Consider the following 21,563-nt stretch of genomic DNA (forward strand, 5'->3'; position numbering starts at 1 on the left):
CTTTTTTCTTTTTTTGTTTGTTTGTTTGTTGTTTTTCCCCAATAGATCAATTTGCTGCTTTAATTATTTTAATAGAAACATTAGGGGAGTCAAACCTGACACTGCGTGGTCCCTACTTATCAATAACATAAATGAACCATCCATCCAACTGTGCTTGAATAGCTTTGGGGATTATTTTATGATGTTGACAAGAAATCTGTAACTTTTAAGGACTAATCCAGGATGACTGCTGTGTGCTGATATATATGAGAAACGGATATAGCTTTTAAGATGACAATATGAAAAATGAGTTTAAGTCAGGAAACATTTATACGACTGCTAAAAATTTATATACTTAAAATTTGTAGCATACATATAAAGTAAATTTCTGCCATGAGTACGTGTTGTGAAAATATGTCAGGAACAGAAGAAATAGTGTATAAATTCATACTAAATTTGGCAGTATGAGCTTGTGATGTTCATGCAAAAAATTTGTTTGATGTGAAATATATACTTAGTATTTGTTTTGTTGCAGTGGCATGTGTAATTTTTATGCATAAGGATAGCATGTTATTTCCTTTTTTGCTTTCAAACATAAATCATCAGAATCTTTTTATAGGGGATGGAAATTACCTGGCCTGTGGGCTGGCTAACAAGACTGTACTGATATTCAACTCTGATCTCACCAATACACGGCATGTTTTTGCAGGTAAATTTGTGAATTATGTTAGCAAAGAGTAGTATACAATTGAATTTAACATAAAGTGCCATGTTAATAAACAGATTTCACTTACAACACCCTCAAAAGAACAGGAGTAAGAAATGCTTCTGATTCAGGGAGTAGAAGTTAATGCCTGATAAGTTTGTTTGGTAATTTAAAACTTGCTATTTATTTATTTATTCAAATTGAGAAATGGAAACAAAAAACATTTTTTTTTAAATATAGCAGCATTAACACCTACATTTTGCTGATTATTAAAAATGTATTTATACAGAGAAAAGAGGAGATAACAACAACTTTGCTTTAAGCCTACTATTTACAGCTTTGTTCCCCAAAGCTTTCAATTAAAGTAAACGTGCATTCCAATCAGTGTTGCCTCCTCAGGTGTCTGTGTTCTGTTATGAAGTACAGGTGATGTTGATCTGCTTATAGAAGGGTTACATCCAGCTTGGGCCCTTTTGAAAAACTCTTCTTACAAAACCAGCTAATGTGCTTCAGGATATGAGAATCCTGAATACAGTCTGTTTTGAGTTTACTGGACTCTTTCAAGCCAGCTGACATTTTCTTCACTTTGTGTTCTTTGTTCTTGGGGATACTGGGGACCTGAAGCCTTAGGTTCTTACTCAAACTTCAGATTTTCTTAAAGTCTCTCATGTTCCTTTCTTTTTTTTATTTTATTTTATTTTTTTTTTAAATTTTATTCTCATAATGGTAATAAAAAGCTTCTAAGTGATTTTACAAAATCAAAGCCATCGCATAAAGTTTTGCTTTGGGAATAAAGTAAGTACTTACCCAGTACCTATACAGTTTTTTTTGTTTGTTTGTTTGTTTTGTTTTTTGTTGCTTTCTGCTTGTTTTTTATTATTTGTTAATTAAAATACCTTCTTTATAAACCCTTTTGCAGATGTACATTACCAGAGAAGATATTAATTGCTGGCTGTAGCAGAAATGCTCAGTCACAGCTTGAAGCAGTGGTCGAGCAGCTTGTGGGAAGGCAGGGCCAATCCAGAGGAGCTCAGGTGCATGCAATGTACCTCAGTGGCCAAAAGGGGTGGAGACAGGATCCACCCCTTCCCAAACCTCAATTAAGTATAGGCAGTGGAGGTAAAGGCATCTCTTGCTGGGGTTCCCTACCTACCTGAGGCCTTCTGCATGTAAACACGTTGTTGTTTGATTCTATGTCTGTGGTTGCTGCATTTTAGCATGTTCTTGTTTGCTGTTGCCTGGAACTTTGCTGCCCCACTATTGCTGCTATGTTTTCCATTGTATTACAGTTGGCTTAAATCTGTTAGTTTTCCTCTAATTTGGATTTAAAATATTTGAAATAGGACTTCAGTTGACTGAGAAGAAAATGTGCACTAGAGGGCAGCATGAGCACTTTAAATGTTTTAATTTTGTATGAAGCAAATTAGACTTCATCTGGACAAATTAGGAATGTAATATGGACTGAAATTTGTTAATTTTAACATACTTTCTTATTTTCTGATCAGCATCGGTATAAATTTAGACACAATTAAGAACTTTAGCTTCTGATGATGTTTCTGACTTTTGAAGTTCATTCTTCATGGTTTTCTAATCTTGTTTATCTCATTTTGATGTCAAGGTGGGGAAGTGTGATTCTTCTAGAGGCTTTTTGCAATTGAGGGGAGATTATAATTCTTAAAGTTATCCCCTGTAAACAGATTGTTAATTATTTACTTTTTAACTAATGAAGTAGCTCTATGGAAACTGCTGCAGTGGCATTTTCATTGTCTTTTTATAGAAACAGATCAGTAATAAAAAACTTAATGAGTGAAATAAAATACTGCAACTTTTGAGAAGTGATTTTCAGAGTCCTGTGAAAAAAATCAATTTGACTTATGCTTGGACACTTTTCTTTTGATTAATACTGTGGGTCTTTTTTGTTTTTTTTTGTTTTTTTTTTTTTTTTCCTTTTTCAAATTGAATTTCAGAGATGTTTCTTGAAAATACTGCTTGACTGAATTTAGGAAATTATGGCTATCTTTGTTTGTGGATGAGTTAGCTTAGTGATTCTTTTGTAACTGCTGTTTTGTGTTTTATGAGACTGAACTTTGAAGTTAGAGCTCACCAATTACATTATTAGTCTTTAGTACTTTGCAGCTTTGAAAAATCAGCTTTTAAGCATTGGAAGTTAAGCATTCAAAATTACTTCCATTTGAAGCCTGATTCAACTCCTGGTGGCCTTTCATATCCCAAGTAATCTTTCTAAGATTCAGGATTTTTCTCCCATCTGAGCCTTTCTACAGCGGTTGGATTTGTTGCATGCCCATGACCAAAAAAACAAACAAAAAAGCAAGTCAGGCTCTAAAAGGTACAGGCTTTAAAAGGCACAGGCTTCTGCCTTTGGATTTGCTGGTTTTCCACACTTCTGTTGTTAAGGCTGTGCATAGAAAAATCTATCTGGGATGAAGCAATCAGGGCAGCTTATCAGTCAGAGGAAAATAATATATGATTATTATCAGGATCAGTGTGGGCTAGATGATATCTTTTAGGCCTCCCCATGAGACAAATACTGACTAGAAGATAAGTGCAAAGTGTTGTTTTGTATGATGATCTCGTTTGTCGTTTGGGCATTGTTGCAGATCACAGAACTCTGGGCCTTAATAATCTTGGCTGCGTTTTGAAATATTTGGTAACCATGTTGTTGGCAGAGTAAAGAAAACAGCCTTTTTACTGTGTTCTGTTTTGGGCACCTCAGTACAGAAAGGACATGGAGGTGCTGGAGCAGGTCCAAAGAAGGGCAACAAGGCTTGTGAAGGGCTTGGAGAATATGCCCTGTGAGGAACTGAAGGAATTGAGGCTGTTCAGTCTCGGTTTAGGTTGGATATCAGGAAAACTTATTTACAGAAAGAAGTTAAAAGCACTGGAATAGGCTCCCAGAGAGGTAGTTGGGTCACCATCCCTGGATGTGCTTAAGAAAGCTTAGCTAGCTTTTATCTTTTGAAGTATTCATTTCTTCTAAAGATAAATTTTTTATATTTTTTATAACGTTTCCTTTCAAGCCCCTCTTACACTAATGGAATCAATATCATACAAACACATATGCAATTTCAGGTAGAATAGATTGATATTTCTATGACCATATTTAATTTCGTGTGCTTCAGTTATAAATGAGGACATTTTCCCATGGATTTTGGTGGGGGAAAAAGAAATCAATGAGTGGTTTACTGTTACCAGTTTAAATCCAACTGTTCGAAGCCTATATTTAAGTGTATTTTAATGTTACATATAACTGTATTAAAACAGTATGATTAACTCTGGAGAAATGTGTTAGTATAAACGGGGTTTATGATATTTCCTTTATTATTTTTATTAGGTCATGATGGTGCAGTTAACTCTGTTGGCTGGAGTCATGACAAGAAGTGGATTGTTTCTGCATCAGATGATAGAACTGTAAGGGTCTGGTCAGTCTGCAAGAATGAACCTGCCCTAATTCTGGTAATTAGAAACTCCTGTTAGTTTAGATCACAGAAGATGCTACTTTGCGCTTTGATCTAATTTTATTTTAATGGTTCTGTAGGAGGAACATATGGACTGATTTCTAGAGCTAGACTGGTAGTCATTCAAGCTGATACTATGATCTAGGTGATCTTCACTGCCTTCAAATTAGGCTTTTGTCATGGCAATCTAGAAAAAGGTCCAGTAGCCAACTCTAGTGGATGTGTCAGGAAGTTTTTTATTTTAACATCTGCTATATATTTTCTATTTGCATTGGCTCAGCTCTGCTTGTCTTCCTATAGTTACTCCACAATTCACATGGAAGTTTAGACTCAATGGTATTGAATTCAGTTGACTACAGATACTCTTAACATTAGTGCCAATTAATTTAAGCAGAATGAAAACTTCAGAAATAGGAAGGGCAACTATGTAATAGGTTAACCTTCTGGCTTATGGTTAGTTTAACAGGAAAATTATGCTTTAGCTCTAGTTATCTCAGACAAAAGATGTTTAGTGTCTTAGAATCCATTCTTAATGACATGTCTTGCATTTCAGGGAAAAGAGATGTTCCAGCGGGCTGTAGGCTTTGCACAATTTTATTTTATGGATACATTTATATTGCTGTGCTGTGGAGCTGAATTTCATCTATTAAGTTTCCATCTAGATGCAGCAAAGGATGACCTAAGACGGTGAGTGAAATCCTCATCAGAAGAACAGTGAAAATACATGAAACTCCTTTTACTAATTGAGCTGAGATTTTCTTGGGAGTAAGGTGGGATGGAGGGCTGTCTTAGGAATGATATTTAGATGAAAGAGTTGAACATGCTAATTGACGGAACAAAGAAACTTTTGTGCAATGGGGGAGTAAATAGGAGGAAAGGATTATCAATAATTCTTATACTGCATGCATTATTGGGTGCATGTATTTAGAATTGGTTAGAATTACCATTACTTTTAATAATCTGGGACTTTCTATACTTTCTACTTGTTTACATCGGTATCTTAAGTTATGATTGAGTAGCTTCTGCAATTCCTCTTCTTGGGAATATTTTTAATTGCATTTTCTTTCAGAGGCTCCAATATGCTGCAGATGTTTTCTTCATTTTCTGTGAAATGGAAGCAGATTACTTTCATTTTTATTTACTTTCAATCTATTATGTATGTCTAATTAATTTCCTTATGCATCTTTTTTTCCACATAACTGGTAGCATCCTTCATGCACTTTTTACTAATTGCTCTACTGATTATTAACTTGCTCCTCTTTTCTGGTATAGAATCAAGTCTTCCTATTTAATCTGTCTATACCTTTTTTGGATGTTTGTTCACTATTGCAGCTAAATTGTCCTTGTATCTTTTTTACCAAGTTTTCTGTTCTTCACTTACTCTTGCTGGTTTTCAGCAATGTATTTGTCTAAGATATTTTATTACATCCAAATGTATATGTGCTTATATATGCACACTGTGTTTTTAAACACAGTAGTATTAAAAAAAAAAAAAGAATCTCTTCAAGGTTGGTTTCTCATTGCTATGACTATGTATTTTTTTTTTTTTTTTTTTGAAGAATAGGAAAGTGAATTAAAATTACAGCACTGAAGTCTATTAGTTGATACTGTGAATAGTGTGTTAGTAAGTAGCATTGAGCCTCATTCATAGATGGGGAAGACTGGCCAGTTTCCTTGGATGTTTAGCCACAGTTCATGTTTAAATATTTATGTGAATAGAAGTATTTTCCTGGATAGAGGATGTTGATCTTCACTGGAATTTTAAATAGTCCTTAAAAAAAAAAAAAAAAGAGGAGAGAGAGGCTAAATTACATCAGTACTTTAAAACACATTTTGAAAGCAGATTTTTCCTTCATATTTGAAAAAGTAACTAATGGGTTGTGATCTAATTTTAGCTTGTAAATTTCTCCAAATGTTTACTTAATTGTGGATTTCAGTGATCTGTCTGGTTTTACTGTTAATGCAGAAGTACTTGTGACCTTTTAACTTCCATTTCTTGTCAAAATCCTTAATCGAGGATGTGCTCTGGCCCTTAGTTATATGATCTTAGTCATATATTGTCATAGGAATGCACATAGACACAGCACATAGACTGGAAAATCAAATTCAAAATTCAAAAATCCAATTTCCTGCTTTCACTTCATTGTATATACGTTACATTAGAAAGATAAAACTAATGGGGGGTAAGGGTGAAGGGAATTTGGGAGGCAAGTAATGAAATAAATTGAAGGTGGGAGTCAGGAAAGATGATTCCCACTCCCAGTTTTGCTGCAAATCTATTCAGAGTAACCTAGTAAATTCAGAAAACAGGCAAATTGCCTGTGCCATTCCTAGCTGGTAACATCTATACAGACAATATTGGAGGAACTTCAAAAAAGAGGACAAAATAATACACTGTTCTTCTGTACCCTTCCCTCTTCTGGTTATTTTTTGCTTTTAAGATTTAGTTTAAAATGTTTTTTACTTCTGTTTTCCGGGCTTATGCCTCCCAGAAGAACGTATCCAGTAACAGTAAGAAATTCCATAGCCTCTCAGATGGATGTGAACTATCTTTGATCTAGCTAGTTCAGATGCTAAAGGTATTATGAAATGTGTTGTAGTTGTAGAACCCACCTAAGCAATTTTGGAAGGACTTAAACACTGTCCTCTCATCCTGTACAGTGTTTCTGCAGTTACTTTGTTAGAAGTATGTAATATCCTGATTTAAAGCTGTTAATGTGTATGGAGTTGTGCTTATACCAGCATTTTTGTTACTGCTATGCTTTCCTTGATGGATTAACACAAACTCAAAAATATGCGATTAGGCTCTCCAGGATATTAGTGTAATGCCAGTAGACTGAATGTAATTGTAGACATTACAACAAATCCACAAACCAGTCTGAGGCTTGATTACATGCGTTGATTAACCTCCAGTACCTATTTTTTTTTTTTTTAAATTTGCTTTGACATTTTCTTGTGGCTTCCCTCCAGTTCATTTCCCAGCACTTCTTTTATGAAAGATTGTGTCATTTCTTTTGTTTCTCACAACTCTTAATTTTGCCTTCTGAGTCAAGTTTGGAAGAATGCTTGAATGGAGCTGATTCAAGGAGAAGCTGGATCTAACCCCCCAGAGCATGCTTTATATCCTTAATTAGAAGAGCATGATTATACTATCTGACTAACCAATGGATTGTTACTGCATTTTGGATGGGAAACAATACAGTGACAAATCTTATCGATATTTCTCTGCAGAATTTTAAAAACTATTTGTTAGTATTAATTAGCTAAGTGTTACAACAACTTATTTTGATGGTTAAATGCTGGTTGAGTTTCAAAACTGTAATTGAAAAGTAGAAATAAAGTGTTCTTCATAAATGTCACAGAGGATATTTATTGCATTTCTGGGAATAAAATACAAATTTCTTGATTTCTACATCTGATTAATCTCAAAATGTTTCACAACCTAAACAAATTTGTGTTCTTCAAAATTTCTAACCAGTGAATTTCCACTGTTGTCAGCAGTTGTGCCTGCTGATGTGAATTGTAGATGTTTTGTTTAATTTTTTTAAAAAGTTTTTAAGTATCTTTACTTTCTATATGAATTTAAGCAAAACAAAATCTAATCTCGTTTTATGTTTAGTTTCATGTGCTGTTCTAAAGACCAGAAGGAGCCATTTGAAAGGAGTTTAAAGCGAATAAAATTGCATTCAAGTAACAGAAGCATTGCTTTTCAAAGCCATTGTGTGATATAATGCCTAATATGGTGAAATGTTCCCAATGTTCTTTAAATAAACAAGCTATGCTCTTCTCCTGAAAACAACCATTCTGTAAATGTATTTCACCCCAGAATGACTGTATCTCCAAAATATGGATGACATAAGGCATTACAAATAAGACACTTAAGACTGTTATCGGTTTCCAGTGATTTAAAGTATTAAAGGAGGATAGGGTTATAATTTGGATTATATAGAAACTGTAATTTTAGGATTGTCAGCTGAGATAATGTATTGTGCATAGAACTGGAAACCTGGAGAAAACAAACAAAAACAATGTGAGAAGATACTAGGCAGCCCTCTTTGGTTTTTCTAATTAGCTTTTTGTTGGCTTGGGATGGTGGTATAATTTAGACCTGTTTATGTTACAATAGTCACTCGAGATTTCATGTGAGTGGAGTTTTGCCTGTACGTGCTTCCTGTTAGCTTTCATTTGTGCTGTGTTTTCTAGGACTTGTCTTAGTGTATTCTAATATCTGAAAACAGCTTCACAACTTAGCAACAGGACTAGAGGGAATCATCTCAAGTTGTGCTGGGGAGACTCAGAAAAAAAATTAATCTTTAAAAGAGTGATCAGATGTTGAACACAGGCGGCTGAGGGAGGTGGTTGAGTCACTGTCCCTGAAGGTGTTCAAGAAACATTTAGATGCAGTACTAAGGGACATGGTTTAGTGGGCAAACTTTGATGGTTATCCAGTGATTGAGCTAGATGATCTTGGAGGTCTTTTCCAACCTTGGTGATTCTATGAATTGGCTTTGGCAGCCAATTGGAAATCCTACAAAGGAACTGTCTTTGCTATAATGGCAAGCCATCAAATTTATTTATGGAAACTGTCCAGACTGGAATTCTTAATCTTTCATTAACGCCAGCATTTATTTTATATGTTTTGTAGATACAAACAGAAAAGTATTTGCAAATTGGTACAGAAATTTCCCATGGCTTCAGCAGTGGAGATTACCAGCCTTTCAGCAGTGAATGATTTCTACTCTTGTATCCTTCAGCAAATTCTTATTTTCTTCTTGGAATGTTGAATCTAATGATATGGGAAGAACTTTAAACTAATTTTTATTTTTTTTCCTAACTTTTCTATCAGTGTTGATATCAATTTTTTGGGTACTGAATTTAAGCATTAGAACTACTTTTTTTTTTGTTGTTTTGTAAGACACTAAATACAACAAAACATTTCTGTTTTTGTTCCTTTAGATCAGTTTAACTTTAACACAGAGAATTTTACAGATATTGTACTTACAGCTGGCAGCAACCGAGCATTGGAAGTTTTTGATCTCAATGCAGGCTACAGCACAGCAGTGATACCAGAAGTTCATACTAGAGCAGTCCATCAGATCTGTCAAAACAAGGTATACATATTACTGAATATCTGTAATAGCAGATGTGCATCAGCAAAAAAAAAAAAAAAAAAGCAGATTAAATACGTAATTAACCATCATCAGTAGAGTTGGGGATGGACAGGAACGTAATTTTATGTGATAAAGGCATATCCACAGACAAGATCTCACTCATTCTCTAGTGGAAAGCAGGGAGTGGTAATAATCACTGAACAAGCCTGCGAGCAGAGCAGTGTGTCTTAAACTTAGCAGTACTTGGGCAGGCTACTAACATCAGTATTGCAGTATTTGTTAACTGTAAACGTTTGAAATGTTTGTAGACTTCTAGTTATTTTTATAGATGCTAACATTTGTCACATCTTTGACATTGACTTGAGTGCTTTTTCTAACTGATTTGTTGCAGTATTTACGTAGATGCATTTGACTTTCACACTGAATTTTGATCCCTCAAAATATTTCATGACTAAGAGGAAACAAGTTTAACATTTAGTTCCTGTATGGGGAAATAGAGCTGTAAAAATTCTAATGATTCTTATAACTTATTCTAGCATGACCTCTGTGTTATTTTACCTGGAACCAAAATTGTTGCATACATTGTTCTGAGAGTATTATGCTTGGGGGGCTATATAGGCTCCTAATAGTCTTCCCCTAATATGCAGAAGAGAAGTTAATAATTTATATGTTAAATAATCATTTTGTATTTAAATAAAAAAACAACAATAATACGAAACAAACAAAACACAGCCAAAATAATCCAAAGAGAATAATACAGCAAATTGCCATTTTCAGAGCAGACTGTCATTGCCTAAAGTTGTTCTCATGCAGAGTTTAAATTGTACTGTGCATAAATCAGCAAAAGGGCTTCTTAGAAATGAAGGTAATTATAAGATCCTTGGCTGTGAGAGAGGTGAGGGGAAAAAAAGCCTTGTGTGTTTCTTGACCCAAAAGATTATATAGAGGGGAAAAAACAGTTTGGAAGTAAGACAAATAAGTATTTTGATCACTGTATTATCTGAATAGGAGTTCATTGTTCTTAGGAAACTGTCAACCTTGCTTTTTCTTCCATTTTGAACTTTCTTCTGTAAAGTAGCTGCAAAATAACCTTAAGCTGATAAATGTATTTTGTTTACTCTTTTATTACTTAAAACTAAATTACAAAACGTACAACCTAGTCTATATATAAATGAATGATGGGTTTGCCTTACTAATTCTGTATTATGTGACTCTAGGTTTGTTGTCTTATGTCTTATGCAAGTGTTCTACAAGGTTGAATACGAAGTCATCTGGTTTATTTGGGGATTTTGGAATATTATTTTGGGGATTTTTGCTTAGTATTGCAGTGGAGTGGATAACTTCAAAATTCCTCTTAAAAAAAAAAAAAACAAAAAAAAAACTTGAAGATTGATATGAACATTTGGGAATTTTATGTTCCTGTGCATGTTAGAATGCCTACTGTGTTAGGTTTTGTTGATTCTTTTCCATTTGGAAAGCCCTTATTTCTGTGGGTTTAAAACAGTTCCTTATTACTACTTTTGTATAACACTTTGTGGGTTTTCCTGTGAGATGTGATCTGGTAAAGCACTTAAAATTCTGCTAACTATTTCAGTGCTATTTGTAACACATATAAAGTTTTGGCTTTTCTTTTTGCTGGGTCAGCTGAGTGGCTTCAGGTTATTTAATCAAGAAAAACTTTAAAGCTGTGGACAAGTATTCACTTGGGAGAAAAACTAGAGGCATGTGGTATAGCAAAGAAAATTCCTTATTTTGGAGGGAAACTATAGATCAAGGTTCTCAGTTATTTTTTCAGTTACATAAAATTAATACTTTAGCTAAGTCCACTGGAAAATTACACTGTCAGCTATCTTGTTACATTAATATAAATGGTTAGAGTGTGTGTGTGTGTGTGTGTGTGTGTGTGTGTGTGTGTGTGTGTATATATATATATATATAGGTGCATTTGCTTTAAGATAACATGTTGAAGTATCTTATAGATTTTCAAAATAATGCAAAATGCTGTATGTAAGCTATATCCTTTTTAAGTGTAAAACATACTGGAATCTAAGTCTATGACTACCCTACCTGTTGGAGGGGGATGATGCAGGAGAAGCAGATCTGTGGAGTGAAGTAGTTTTAAGGCTCTAATATTTATGGAGACTTTTGTTCGGGCTAGACCAACTCTAACCTTTTGAACTGAATGCTCACTAATGGTTGCAATGTATTAGGTGTATTCTTGAAGTATTTTTTTTGGTTTAGCTTCATACAAGAATATATCAGTATCCATGTTCCAAGGTTGCTGTTGTGTGCAATCTGAAGAGGGGAAAATGGAGATACCAGATTTTCTTTTAATACAAATAATTGAAGAAATCTATTCACTAGTGTTTTATAAAAACCTCCTGAAGGTATGGTTTGATTATGATTTGCTTATCTGTTCCATGTATAGGACATTCTAGTAATATATAAATCCAGCATGGCATTCAGTTCTTGATGGTTTTGGACAGCAGTGGTACACAAGTACATATAGCTTGTGGTGTTATTACTTTAAGCAGTTATTTTTGTCAGTTCTGGAGATTACTTGTGAGAATGTCAATACATGAGATGTGTTTCAGCCTTCAGGGTACTTGATTAAGCTTACTTTATCACTTGGAATATGTTCTTAGTCATCAGGCTATGTCTGCTGTAAATAGTATCCTGAGTCTTCTTCCAGAACAGTTTAGCAGGAAATATTGCAAATATGTATATTCATATGTAAAATGGCAGCAATGGTTATAAATGATCTCTTAAAGGGTGATGCTGTGCTAATTTTTTCTTGGAAAACCATTTTAACAGATGCACATGAATCCTGTTTCCTTTTAGAATTTTATGACTCTCTCTATAAATATGTTTAGAAGATAATGAGTGGAAGTAAAAAATTAACTAAACTTGTCACGTTACTTGTTTGTGCTGTAACAAGCTGTTGAATCTGTGTTTCTGTAAAGATACTCCCAGATTACATGCAGTGTCTTTCTATTTTACAAGCTGTTAGCTTTTGTTTTTTATTTTTTAGGCATGATACACAGAATTTATGTGAAAATGTGTAGACCCTAACTTTGTAGGGAAATCAGTGGCAAGTGCATTTCTGCTCATTTGTTAGAGCCGGCTGTGGTAATCCTTAGCTTAGGAAATGAAAGCTCCTGTAGTCTGAGTGCCCAACTTTGTCTTGCAGTTTGGCCAATTCTGTTGACTGGAGAACTTTCCACCCATATACCAGTTTCTGTAAGAAGTAGAAGATTCCTGGCAGTTGAGCACTGATTGCGGGAAATGGCTTTGAGCTTTCCGTGATGTATTCAGCAAATCAAGAATGTGAATGGTAGGGAAAGGAAAGGAGGAGTTCCAACTGTTTATATTTAGTTCCCTGGAGAAAGAAGGTTTTAGCCAGTAAAAAGGTCAAGGTTTGCCAATGTGGATTTAAAAAAACAACAGAGGTCTAAAGATATCCTGGATTTAATTATTTAAAGGTATGAATCCCAAATCAGTTATGAGTGAGCACAATTACTACTGAAACAGAGTGCCCACTTAAGCCAGGGCTAAACTTGGCTTTTAGTTCACAGTATCACAGAATTGTAGGGGTTGGAAGGGACCTCTGGAGATCGAGTCCAACTCCCGTTGGGTTGAACAGTTGACTACGCTGGTTATCTGTATTGTGTAGTTTGTCAAGGTAGTTAATTCCTTGAAGTTTTCTTTTTACTCTTCTTGTCCCTCACCTGAACTGTAATAATATTTGCAGTCTGAAAAAAGTAACTTCAAACTAGAAGTTGTTAAAATAATTCCTGCTTGCATTGGATATCAGTTTAGTTTACTGTGAAAAGAAAATTGGTTAGTTATTTTATGATTGTTACAGTCCTCTAATTAACTGTTGAAATTTATTATTTATTACTTGCTAATGAGTGGCCAAGGGCCAATTCAGGTTTTGGTAATTGATCAATATTTTGGTCATGTCTAGAAAAAGATGTAGAATATTTAGTCTTTGATGGCATGAAAAGTATTTGAAGTGCTATTGATAAAGAAGCATTCATTGCCTGGAATGCTTTTTTTTTTTTTTTTTTTTTTTTTTTGAAAATCTCTGTGTCAGATGGCTTTAACCTTCTGGAAGTCAGCTCTACTGGCCTCTTCATACCCTGAAATGCACACACACCTGGCTACCAAGCTACTTCACCTGCTTGCTGGCTAGTCCTTGAAGTTTGCAAGTGATAAAATGCTTGCTTATGCACCCTCAGTTGTCCCAGTTGCTTGTACTTTAGACCCTTGGCCCCTATTGCCATGGTCCAACTTCAGCTGCTGTCATGTGATTTCACTCATTCTGATCTCTCCAGTTGCTGGCACCTAGACCAACAGGCCATCTGATCTGTGCTCTCACTCCAGTTGCTGGTTCCCAGACTCTCGCTATTCCAGGACACGCAAGCCCATAAAGTCTTGTTCAATCACAGTGGTTTTCCCCTACTTCCATAATTAACCCCATGCTTATTGTCAATTATTAATGTCACTTAGAGTCCCGTGACTCGTTTTTGGTATGAGTCGCCGCTGGATCAAAGGGCTCATGGCTGTCCTGGAAAGAAGTTAAGACAAAGCTACACTTTTCTGTTGGAGTTGTAGGGGTTTCTCCACATGCCAGTGTTTCTCTGTACTCCTTTGTGTTTCAGCATAAAAGCTTTCTATCCCGTAATCTAATAAAATACTTAACATTCATTCTTGAACGATCTAATCTTTAGCACTACAACTGTTACTTCAAATTAATTTTAATATTTACAGGGATCAGCATTCAGCACTCAGAAGCCTGAAGCTTACAACCTTTTCATGACCACAGCTGTAGGAGATGGAATCAAACTCTGGGACTTAAGAACTCTCAAGTAAGGCTGAATTAGATATCTTGGAATAAAAGGGCATTCTTTTATTGTCGTGCTTGCTTTGGAATTGGATCTGTAGATTTTTACTCCTTGGTCCCTCAGTTGTAGTTACTTATATGTAAATCATTAAACAATCAAGATGTATCACCTATATGTTACCCACCTTGGTATCTAATTGTATTTATAAAATAGTATATAGAACTGGATGCTAATGTTATTTCCAAAACAGCGTATCGTTACTGCTAAGGAAGGTAACATTTATGATCCAGCTTTTAAAATGCAAATATAATTGTAGCAACATTATAATAAATTGTCTACATAGTTGTGTAAATATGCATACTTCATTATGATAAACTCAGAATAATATGCTGCAATTTCTCAAAAAAGCTTATAATGTACTTGGGAAAGCTATGGGGTAGAGAGAGAGTGGTAAGTAAGAACGTTACACAGTAAAGGAAATACTTAGGACAAATTCTTTATGCTGGCTAAAAACTGCATTTAAAAGGAAAGTGATTTGGGTGGGGAAGATGCTCAAATATGTAACAATAATTCACATTCGTTCTGAGTATGTAAACATCAAAGGAGTTAAAAATATTCTTTTCTGCTAGTGAATTTTCTATTTAGGAAATGCTTATTGATTGTTTCCATTATTTTCATGTTTCTGTGGTAAGAATGTATTAAACCTATAGGGGGCACATGTGTTCTTGCCAAAAGAATTACTGTATTACCTGTACTGAATGTCAGAAAATAATGAAACTAGAGAATGCGGAGGTTGGAATCTGTTACCTTCTTATGTTTTTCTAATAAGCTGCCTTAACTCTGTTGCTAGAAGAGTAATGAAAAAGTAAATAGCTTTTCACAGGTCACTTATCTGTCTCTTCATTTCAAAATACTTATGAGTAGAGCAGGTGAATGGTAAAATAGTTAAAGTGTAAAGTCTGGGCAATCAATTAAATAAATAGGTCCTGGGAAGAAAGGAATAATTTATGTTCTTGCTTCATATTTAATTTGGCCAAGTCAGTATATTCTAGCGTCTGCTGAGTTCTGTTAGTCAAACTTTAAAAAAGAAAGATTATTCAAGTTCTTAATGACCCATATTTTTGGAGTGTGCATTGAGTATTGTGTGCATACGTGTGTTTGTTTCATGTTATACGGTATTCAATGATGGTAACCACTGTAGAGAAAAAATAAATCACTTTTGCAGCTTTTTTGGGGAGAGTAACAATTTTTAAAAATGAAATTTTCTCTCATTCCTCTGGCTACAGGTTAAATCTTCTGTATTTTAAAATCTATTCTTGAGTTCTCATAAGGAAGAAAGCTGTTCACTTTTTCCTAATGTGTTCACCAGGTGTTTTACACATAAATAATTTTGAAATGGCTGAGTTTGGAAAGTTCTATCTGAGCTTGGAAAAGGTCTCCACTGAAGTGTTAGGTCTACTGTACAGTTACATGTACTGAAAACTTCTTGCTTTTCTGTTTACATGTCTTGTCCAATCAAATCCAGTCCATCCCTTACACATACAGGAGAGATTAATTCTTAATCTTATGGTGGGCCAATTCCTTTTATCTCTTACACTTGCTGATTTGTGAAGTTAGTGCATCTGCCATTATTGTGTTTTGAATAGTCCCTTTGGAATGACCTCTTTTTTTTTTTTTTTTTCTGCTTTGGGTTTGCCAGAGTAACATTTGCTCACTGAAATCTTTTTCCAGTGTTTCTGATATATAGAAAAGGTAATTCCACCTTCTCATTTGTAGTGTTTGCAGCACTGTGAGTAGTAACACTAATTTCAAGATCTCAACTTTTTTGATTTTTTTTTTTTTTTTTTTTTGTTCTAAATATTCAGGCAACCATGTTGAAAACTGTTTTTATTTTCTTATTTTTTTCTTCCTAATGCCTTTTTCTCTGGATTGTTTTTCTTATTCTCCATTTGTCATTCTTCTGTCATGGTTTGCTGGTATGCATTGCTTTAATCATAATTAAGGAATCATAGAATGCTCAGGTGTGTTTTTTAACCCTTGCATAGTGTATATTTTCAGACATTTGAACCTGACTTCACAGCTTTATAGACTTTGAACATATTAAGTTTTTTCTATTTTTTTCTGAATTTCACAGACTTTTTTCTCTTCCTCAGTCAGTCTGTATCATCAAACTTCTTTTTTTTGTCACTGTGGAAATTAATTTATTTAATCTTTTCTCTGGTCTTGAAGTCGGTGAGAGTGTTTTTGCACTTTCAACTTCATCATCCTTACTGAATAAAGCTGTGAATCCATCTGTCTCTTTCAGTACTGGTGGTTTGGAAGCATTTCAGCACTGCTTCAAAGAGTGCCAGAAAATCTTATGAGTTCCTCTGAAGGTGGTACAAGAAAAGGCATTTTAACTTTCTGATGTTGCCAGCCAACCTCACACAGCCAGGTCATCTTGCCAATGAATGAGAGAGTCTTGGACATTACTAGTGATGTTTGGACTTGCTCAGACTCCTGCTTCATTTGCTTTTAAATGCGTGGCTTTTTAAAGTTACATCTGAAGATAGTCAACATTTTTATACTTCTCCTGCATTCTGCTCCTCATTTAGAACCATAGCTAAGAAAAGCTCCAGACAATCTAGAAAGCAACATAAAGCACTAAGGAGGTGAGGTTAGATCTGTTTGGAAGAACTGCCAACTTTGGCTGCTGTTCTTTCAGGTTACTATAACGAGGTATCAGGCATTATAAATGCATGTGATGGGGTAAGATAGTGACTTCTGATCAGCTGTGAAAAGCATATTAAGCCTTTTTGTCCAAACAATGGCTGGATGGAGGAAAAAGTGAAATTACTTATCTATAGTCTAAGTTAGATGCAGTGAACACGTTAGATTCCTATTATTTCTCAGTTTAATTGAGAATAATTTTATAGTTGTCAGCTAAAGGATTGCCAAGAGTCAGACAAATGTTTGACCAGGGGTTTGCATGCTTAACTTTTTTTAAGAGTTTAAGTCCTCTTTGTGATGAAATGTTGTAGACTCTTAATTGCCTATGAAACACAAAAGCTCTACCATTTTGTTGTCTTTACCCATTTATCTCCTTCTGTTGAATGTATTTCATAAACATTACAACTTCTCTTGAAGTCAGGAGTCTAGCACTAATTCATTGTAGAATCTAGAGTCTAGCAGTGATGTCTATATCTGTTGCTTTAATACTTAATATCATCTTTACGTCTGTATTGGAATGACAGCAGTTGGCAGAGCCAAATGGAGATCAAGCCTTCTTATCCACGAGCCCTGTGTTTTTAGTGACTGTGTTTCATCAAAACAGCAAGTGGTGAGAGACAGATTTCTGCATCTCACTGCTGTGAAATTGACATTTAGAACATAGTGACTTAAAAGCTAAGGAAAATCCCATTCCCTTACACAATAAAACCATAACAACCACAAATGATAGACTAGACTAAATGCCAGCTGATTCCTTATATTTGTAATCTGAACTTCATGTGACAGTTTTTACTTCTTGCCCTTCATATTTTTTTCTTCCCACTTACAGATTAGGTAATTGTGTGATATAATATCCTCAAATAAAGAAAGCTTCTTCCCTTCATGATGTTAGGAGGAAACCACCAATTCAAAGTGTTGCCCTCTATACTTTTGTAAATGTCTGATTTATTGACAATGAACGTATAGCATAAGCTCACATTCACCAGCAAAATTTCATGAGAACTCTTCATGACTGGCTGATATGGGGGGGGAGGGGGGGAATCATCTGTCCAGATTTCTGCAGCAATTTGCAGTTTTCCTTGCATGTTTCATTTCAAGCAGACATAAGAGGAGTTACAGAATGTAAATAGGTGAAAGCCTTTCTTCCAGGTGGATTTCAACACTTCTGCTTTCTTGCTCATCAGTAAAATGTGGCTGAAGTCATATTGGCATGTAGGTTAGATTCATCCTTGTTATAACACTAATTGCATGTCCTAGAATTATCTTGGTTTTTCAGATGTAGCTTAACTCAAGCTACAGACTGTACTGTGAGGGACCTGAGAGCCTCAGTGGGCCTTAAATGCTCAGACCAGCCTTGACTCATTACTGATGCACTCTGTCCTTTGCTCCTGGCTCTCCTTTTAAGCTTAGTCCTGGGCATCCAGTCTTAGCCAGAACTATCTTATAGGTCTATGCCTTATTTGCCCTTGAATTCTTGGCAAACTTCCCACTTGTGTCAGCCCTTCTCTTTCTGCATCCTGATGAGCATTCACCATTTTATTTATTTTTCACATAATGAGTTTAAGTCTGGAAATGCATGCTAAGGAATGCCTTGTTATTATTTTTTTTTTTTTTTAAAGTTTCCACTCCAGAAAATATACTGATAATTAAAACTAAGTATGAAGGCTGTGTTCCATGCAGTTTGGAAATCAGACTGGTTAACATTCCAAGAGAATGTTATTTATTCAGTTTTTTAATAGTAACACTGGTAGTATATGCAGAAATCTGTAAAGTATTATATAAACAGCAAAGAGTCTTTTCATGATCTAGGACATGAATAAACATTCTATCTCTGTCCTCATCAGTTATTTCCTTCCCTTTGCAGGAAGAACACCTGCAACAACAGAGCAGATGTCTTAATTCAAAGATGTCTTAATTCAAGACATTTAGTATTTGGAAGAGCATGAGTTTATCAGGGCAAAAATTCTGTTTGTGGAAGCAAATTGGCTGCTTTTGAGGTGTAGCCTTACATTATCTATTCAGAAGTTGTTCTTATATCTATCTGGTCATAGACATTGTTTCTGTAATTTCTATATATAATTAGTTTTTATTATTTTCTAAGGAGTAGGCCCTTTGGAAGGTGCAAGGTCCAGAGAAATAAAAGCTAGTTAGCCTCACGTCAGTCCTGGGGAAGGTGGTGGAACAATTGTTCTGAAAACCATTTTATGGACTGCAAAGGTCCAGAGTCATCAGGAGTAGTCACCGTGGATTCATAGGAGGAGGGGAGAAGTGGTGTTTCACCAATGTGAACCTCTGTGTTGGAATGGCTGGCCTGGTAGACAAGAGGAAAGTGGTGCATGTGGTCTACTTGGACTTAATTTGAAGGCTTTTGCCACTGTTTCCTGTAAGATCCTCATAGAGAGGCTGATCGAGCGTGGGCTGGAGGAGCATACAACAAGGGGATTGAAAACTGCCTGAACAACTAGGCCTAGAGGATGGTGATAGGTGGCACAAAGTCTAGCCTGGAGGTGAGTAACTACTGGAATACTGTGAGGATCAGTCCTGAGACCAGTCCTGTTCAATATCTGTGTTAGTAATCTGGATGGTGGAATTGAGCATGTCCTCATCAACAGATGAGCAGAAGACGCCACAAAACTGGGAGAACTGAATGGTACACCAGAAGGTTGTGCAGCTGTCCAGACAGATCCTGACAGGCTGGAGAAGTGGGCTAGCAAGATCATTAAATTTAAGAGTGGGGAATGCAGAGTCCTGTATGTGGCAGGGAGCAACCATGCACCTGGAAAGCAGTTTGGCAGGAGAGGACCTGAGGATGTTGGAAGACCCCAAGGTAAGCTAGCAGTGTGATCTTGAGCAAAAAAGGCTAATGTTGTTGTGGGCTGCATCAAGAGGAATATTGCCAGCAGGTTGAAGGAAGTGATCCTTTACCTCTTCTCAGCCTTGGTGAGTCTGCACTTGGAGAACCATGTCCATTCTGGTCTCCCTATTACAAGAGAGCTATGCAGCTATTAGGGAGAATCCAGTGTAGTGCTAGAAAAGCATTAAAGGGACTGGAGTCTTTCTCCTATGCAGAAAGACTGAGGGAGTTGGGACTATTCAACCTGGAAGAGGCAAGAATTGAGGGTGATATCATCAATGTGCATAAATACTTGAAGGGAGGGTTTAAGGAATCCTCTTAAAACTCTTTTACTGTGGGGGTGACAGCACTGTGGCAGATTGCCTTGATAATCTGTAGGGTCTCCCTTCTTGGAGATACTTAAAAGCCTCCTGGACATGGTTCTATGCCCCTGCTTAAGCAGTCAAGTTGGATCAGATGACTTCTTGAGGTTCTAATCTCAGCCATTCTATAATTCTGTGAAACCAGCACTTTCTCTTCTCTACTTGCCACAGAGATGTATAGTATGGAGAACTTGCTGGGACATCTGCTGTGACGTAATTGGAAAAGCAGGATGGAAAAGGACAGATGAAGTTGGGAATTAATCCGGAGATCGAGACAGTAGTGCTGTTCTATCAGATATGCTAATTTTCTACACAGAAGCGGGAAGAGAACAGAAAAGCTATTGCCCTGCTTAGAGGACTGGCCTGCGACCATGCTGTGTTTGGGAAAGTAGACGTGACAGCAGCTAGATTGCTCTTGTCACCACTGAAAATGTCAGAAGTAACGTTGTGAGGAGCCTCCAGGCACCACCACTATTAATGCCTTTTGTGGCAGCAGCAGTCTTCCTCTGACTAACTCTGAAGTGTTAAGGAATAGAAGTTCAGCTGCTCCAACTATGTTTGCTGCTGGAGCAATTGTTCCTTATCTCCTGGAAGAAAGCAGCGTGCACTCATGGGAGCACAGTGAAGATTTTTGAAGAGTATTAGTTTATTTGAACATACTGAACTTCTGCAGATTACTCGTGGTCATGACAATGTTTTGGTGGAAGACCCAAGAGAAAATTAGTTTCACCCTCTTTCAGCCTCTGAAATGATTTGCCAGGTCTTTACACGAGACAGCTTTTGACATGAAAGTAATATGTCCAACTTGTATTATGATCTTGTGCAACTAGATCATAAGCTCCCTTGGCAGCATGCTTCAGGAGAATTCTTGCAGGCACATGGAACTCATCTCATACATTTTCTAACAATTACACTTTGAGAGCATTAGGGTCAGACATGCAATTTAGATGAATTGCTTTCAATTTTCAGAAAATTTTCAGTTTCTGTCTCCGCTAGCTGCATGATATTCTGAGCAAGATACACAAAAACACATTAAGAAACAAATTATTTCTTTTTCTTCTTGGTCTCTTCTGAACATGAGAATCCCATGATTCCCCTCTCTCTCTTTCTCTCTCTTTTTTTTTTTTTTTAATTCCCTCTAAATGTTTGAGTGTTATCTGAGGATAACAAAGGAGAAAGGGATAAGCAGTGGCTGGAGTTCCTCCAAGTTTGGGATTGGGGTTGCATCAAGGCATACAGGATGGGAAATGTGTGGTCTCAGCTTCACACTGTTGCTGAAAGCATGCTGAGCTCCTATATGAAGAGTTCAGCGTGTGTTTTAAATGAAACCCATGTGTACAGTACATCTGAGTTAGCTACTACTCCTGTCAGGTTATACTTGGATATTCATAGCATCTCAATGGATCTGCTGGTGTTGTAGGTTCTCTGAGCAAATAGTGCAGCACAGGGACAAAGTAACAGAGTAAAAGATGAGGTAGTTTAAAAAGAAGAAAGCTTTGAGCTGCTAACAAGTTTATTC

At 36.0% G+C, this 21,563-nt stretch overlaps 1 protein-coding gene across 1 annotated transcript in view; it reads left to right on the top strand.

Moving 5' to 3' along the window:
* The window catches only part of WDR27 (WD repeat domain 27), a gene marked incomplete at both ends in the record, with an annotated part of 88,868 nt that overhangs the window by 17,619 nt on the left and 49,686 nt on the right, over positions 1 to 21,563 (top strand). Inside the window, 6 exons of the mRNA XM_079532972.1 lie at positions 599 to 688; positions 4,038 to 4,159; positions 4,715 to 4,848; positions 8,807 to 8,904; positions 9,151 to 9,272; positions 14,046 to 14,143. Coding sequence (XP_079389098.1) covers positions 599 to 688; positions 4,038 to 4,159; positions 4,715 to 4,848; positions 8,807 to 8,904; positions 9,151 to 9,272; positions 14,046 to 14,143 — 664 coding nt within the window. The remainder of the gene's footprint in view (positions 1 to 598; positions 689 to 4,037; positions 4,160 to 4,714; positions 4,849 to 8,806; positions 8,905 to 9,150; positions 9,273 to 14,045; positions 14,144 to 21,563) is intronic.

This window comes from Tetrao urogallus, assembly GCF_951394365.1.
Source record: "Tetrao urogallus genome assembly, chromosome: 2".
Classification (NCBI taxonomy): domain Eukaryota; kingdom Metazoa; phylum Chordata; class Aves; order Galliformes; family Phasianidae; genus Tetrao; species Tetrao urogallus.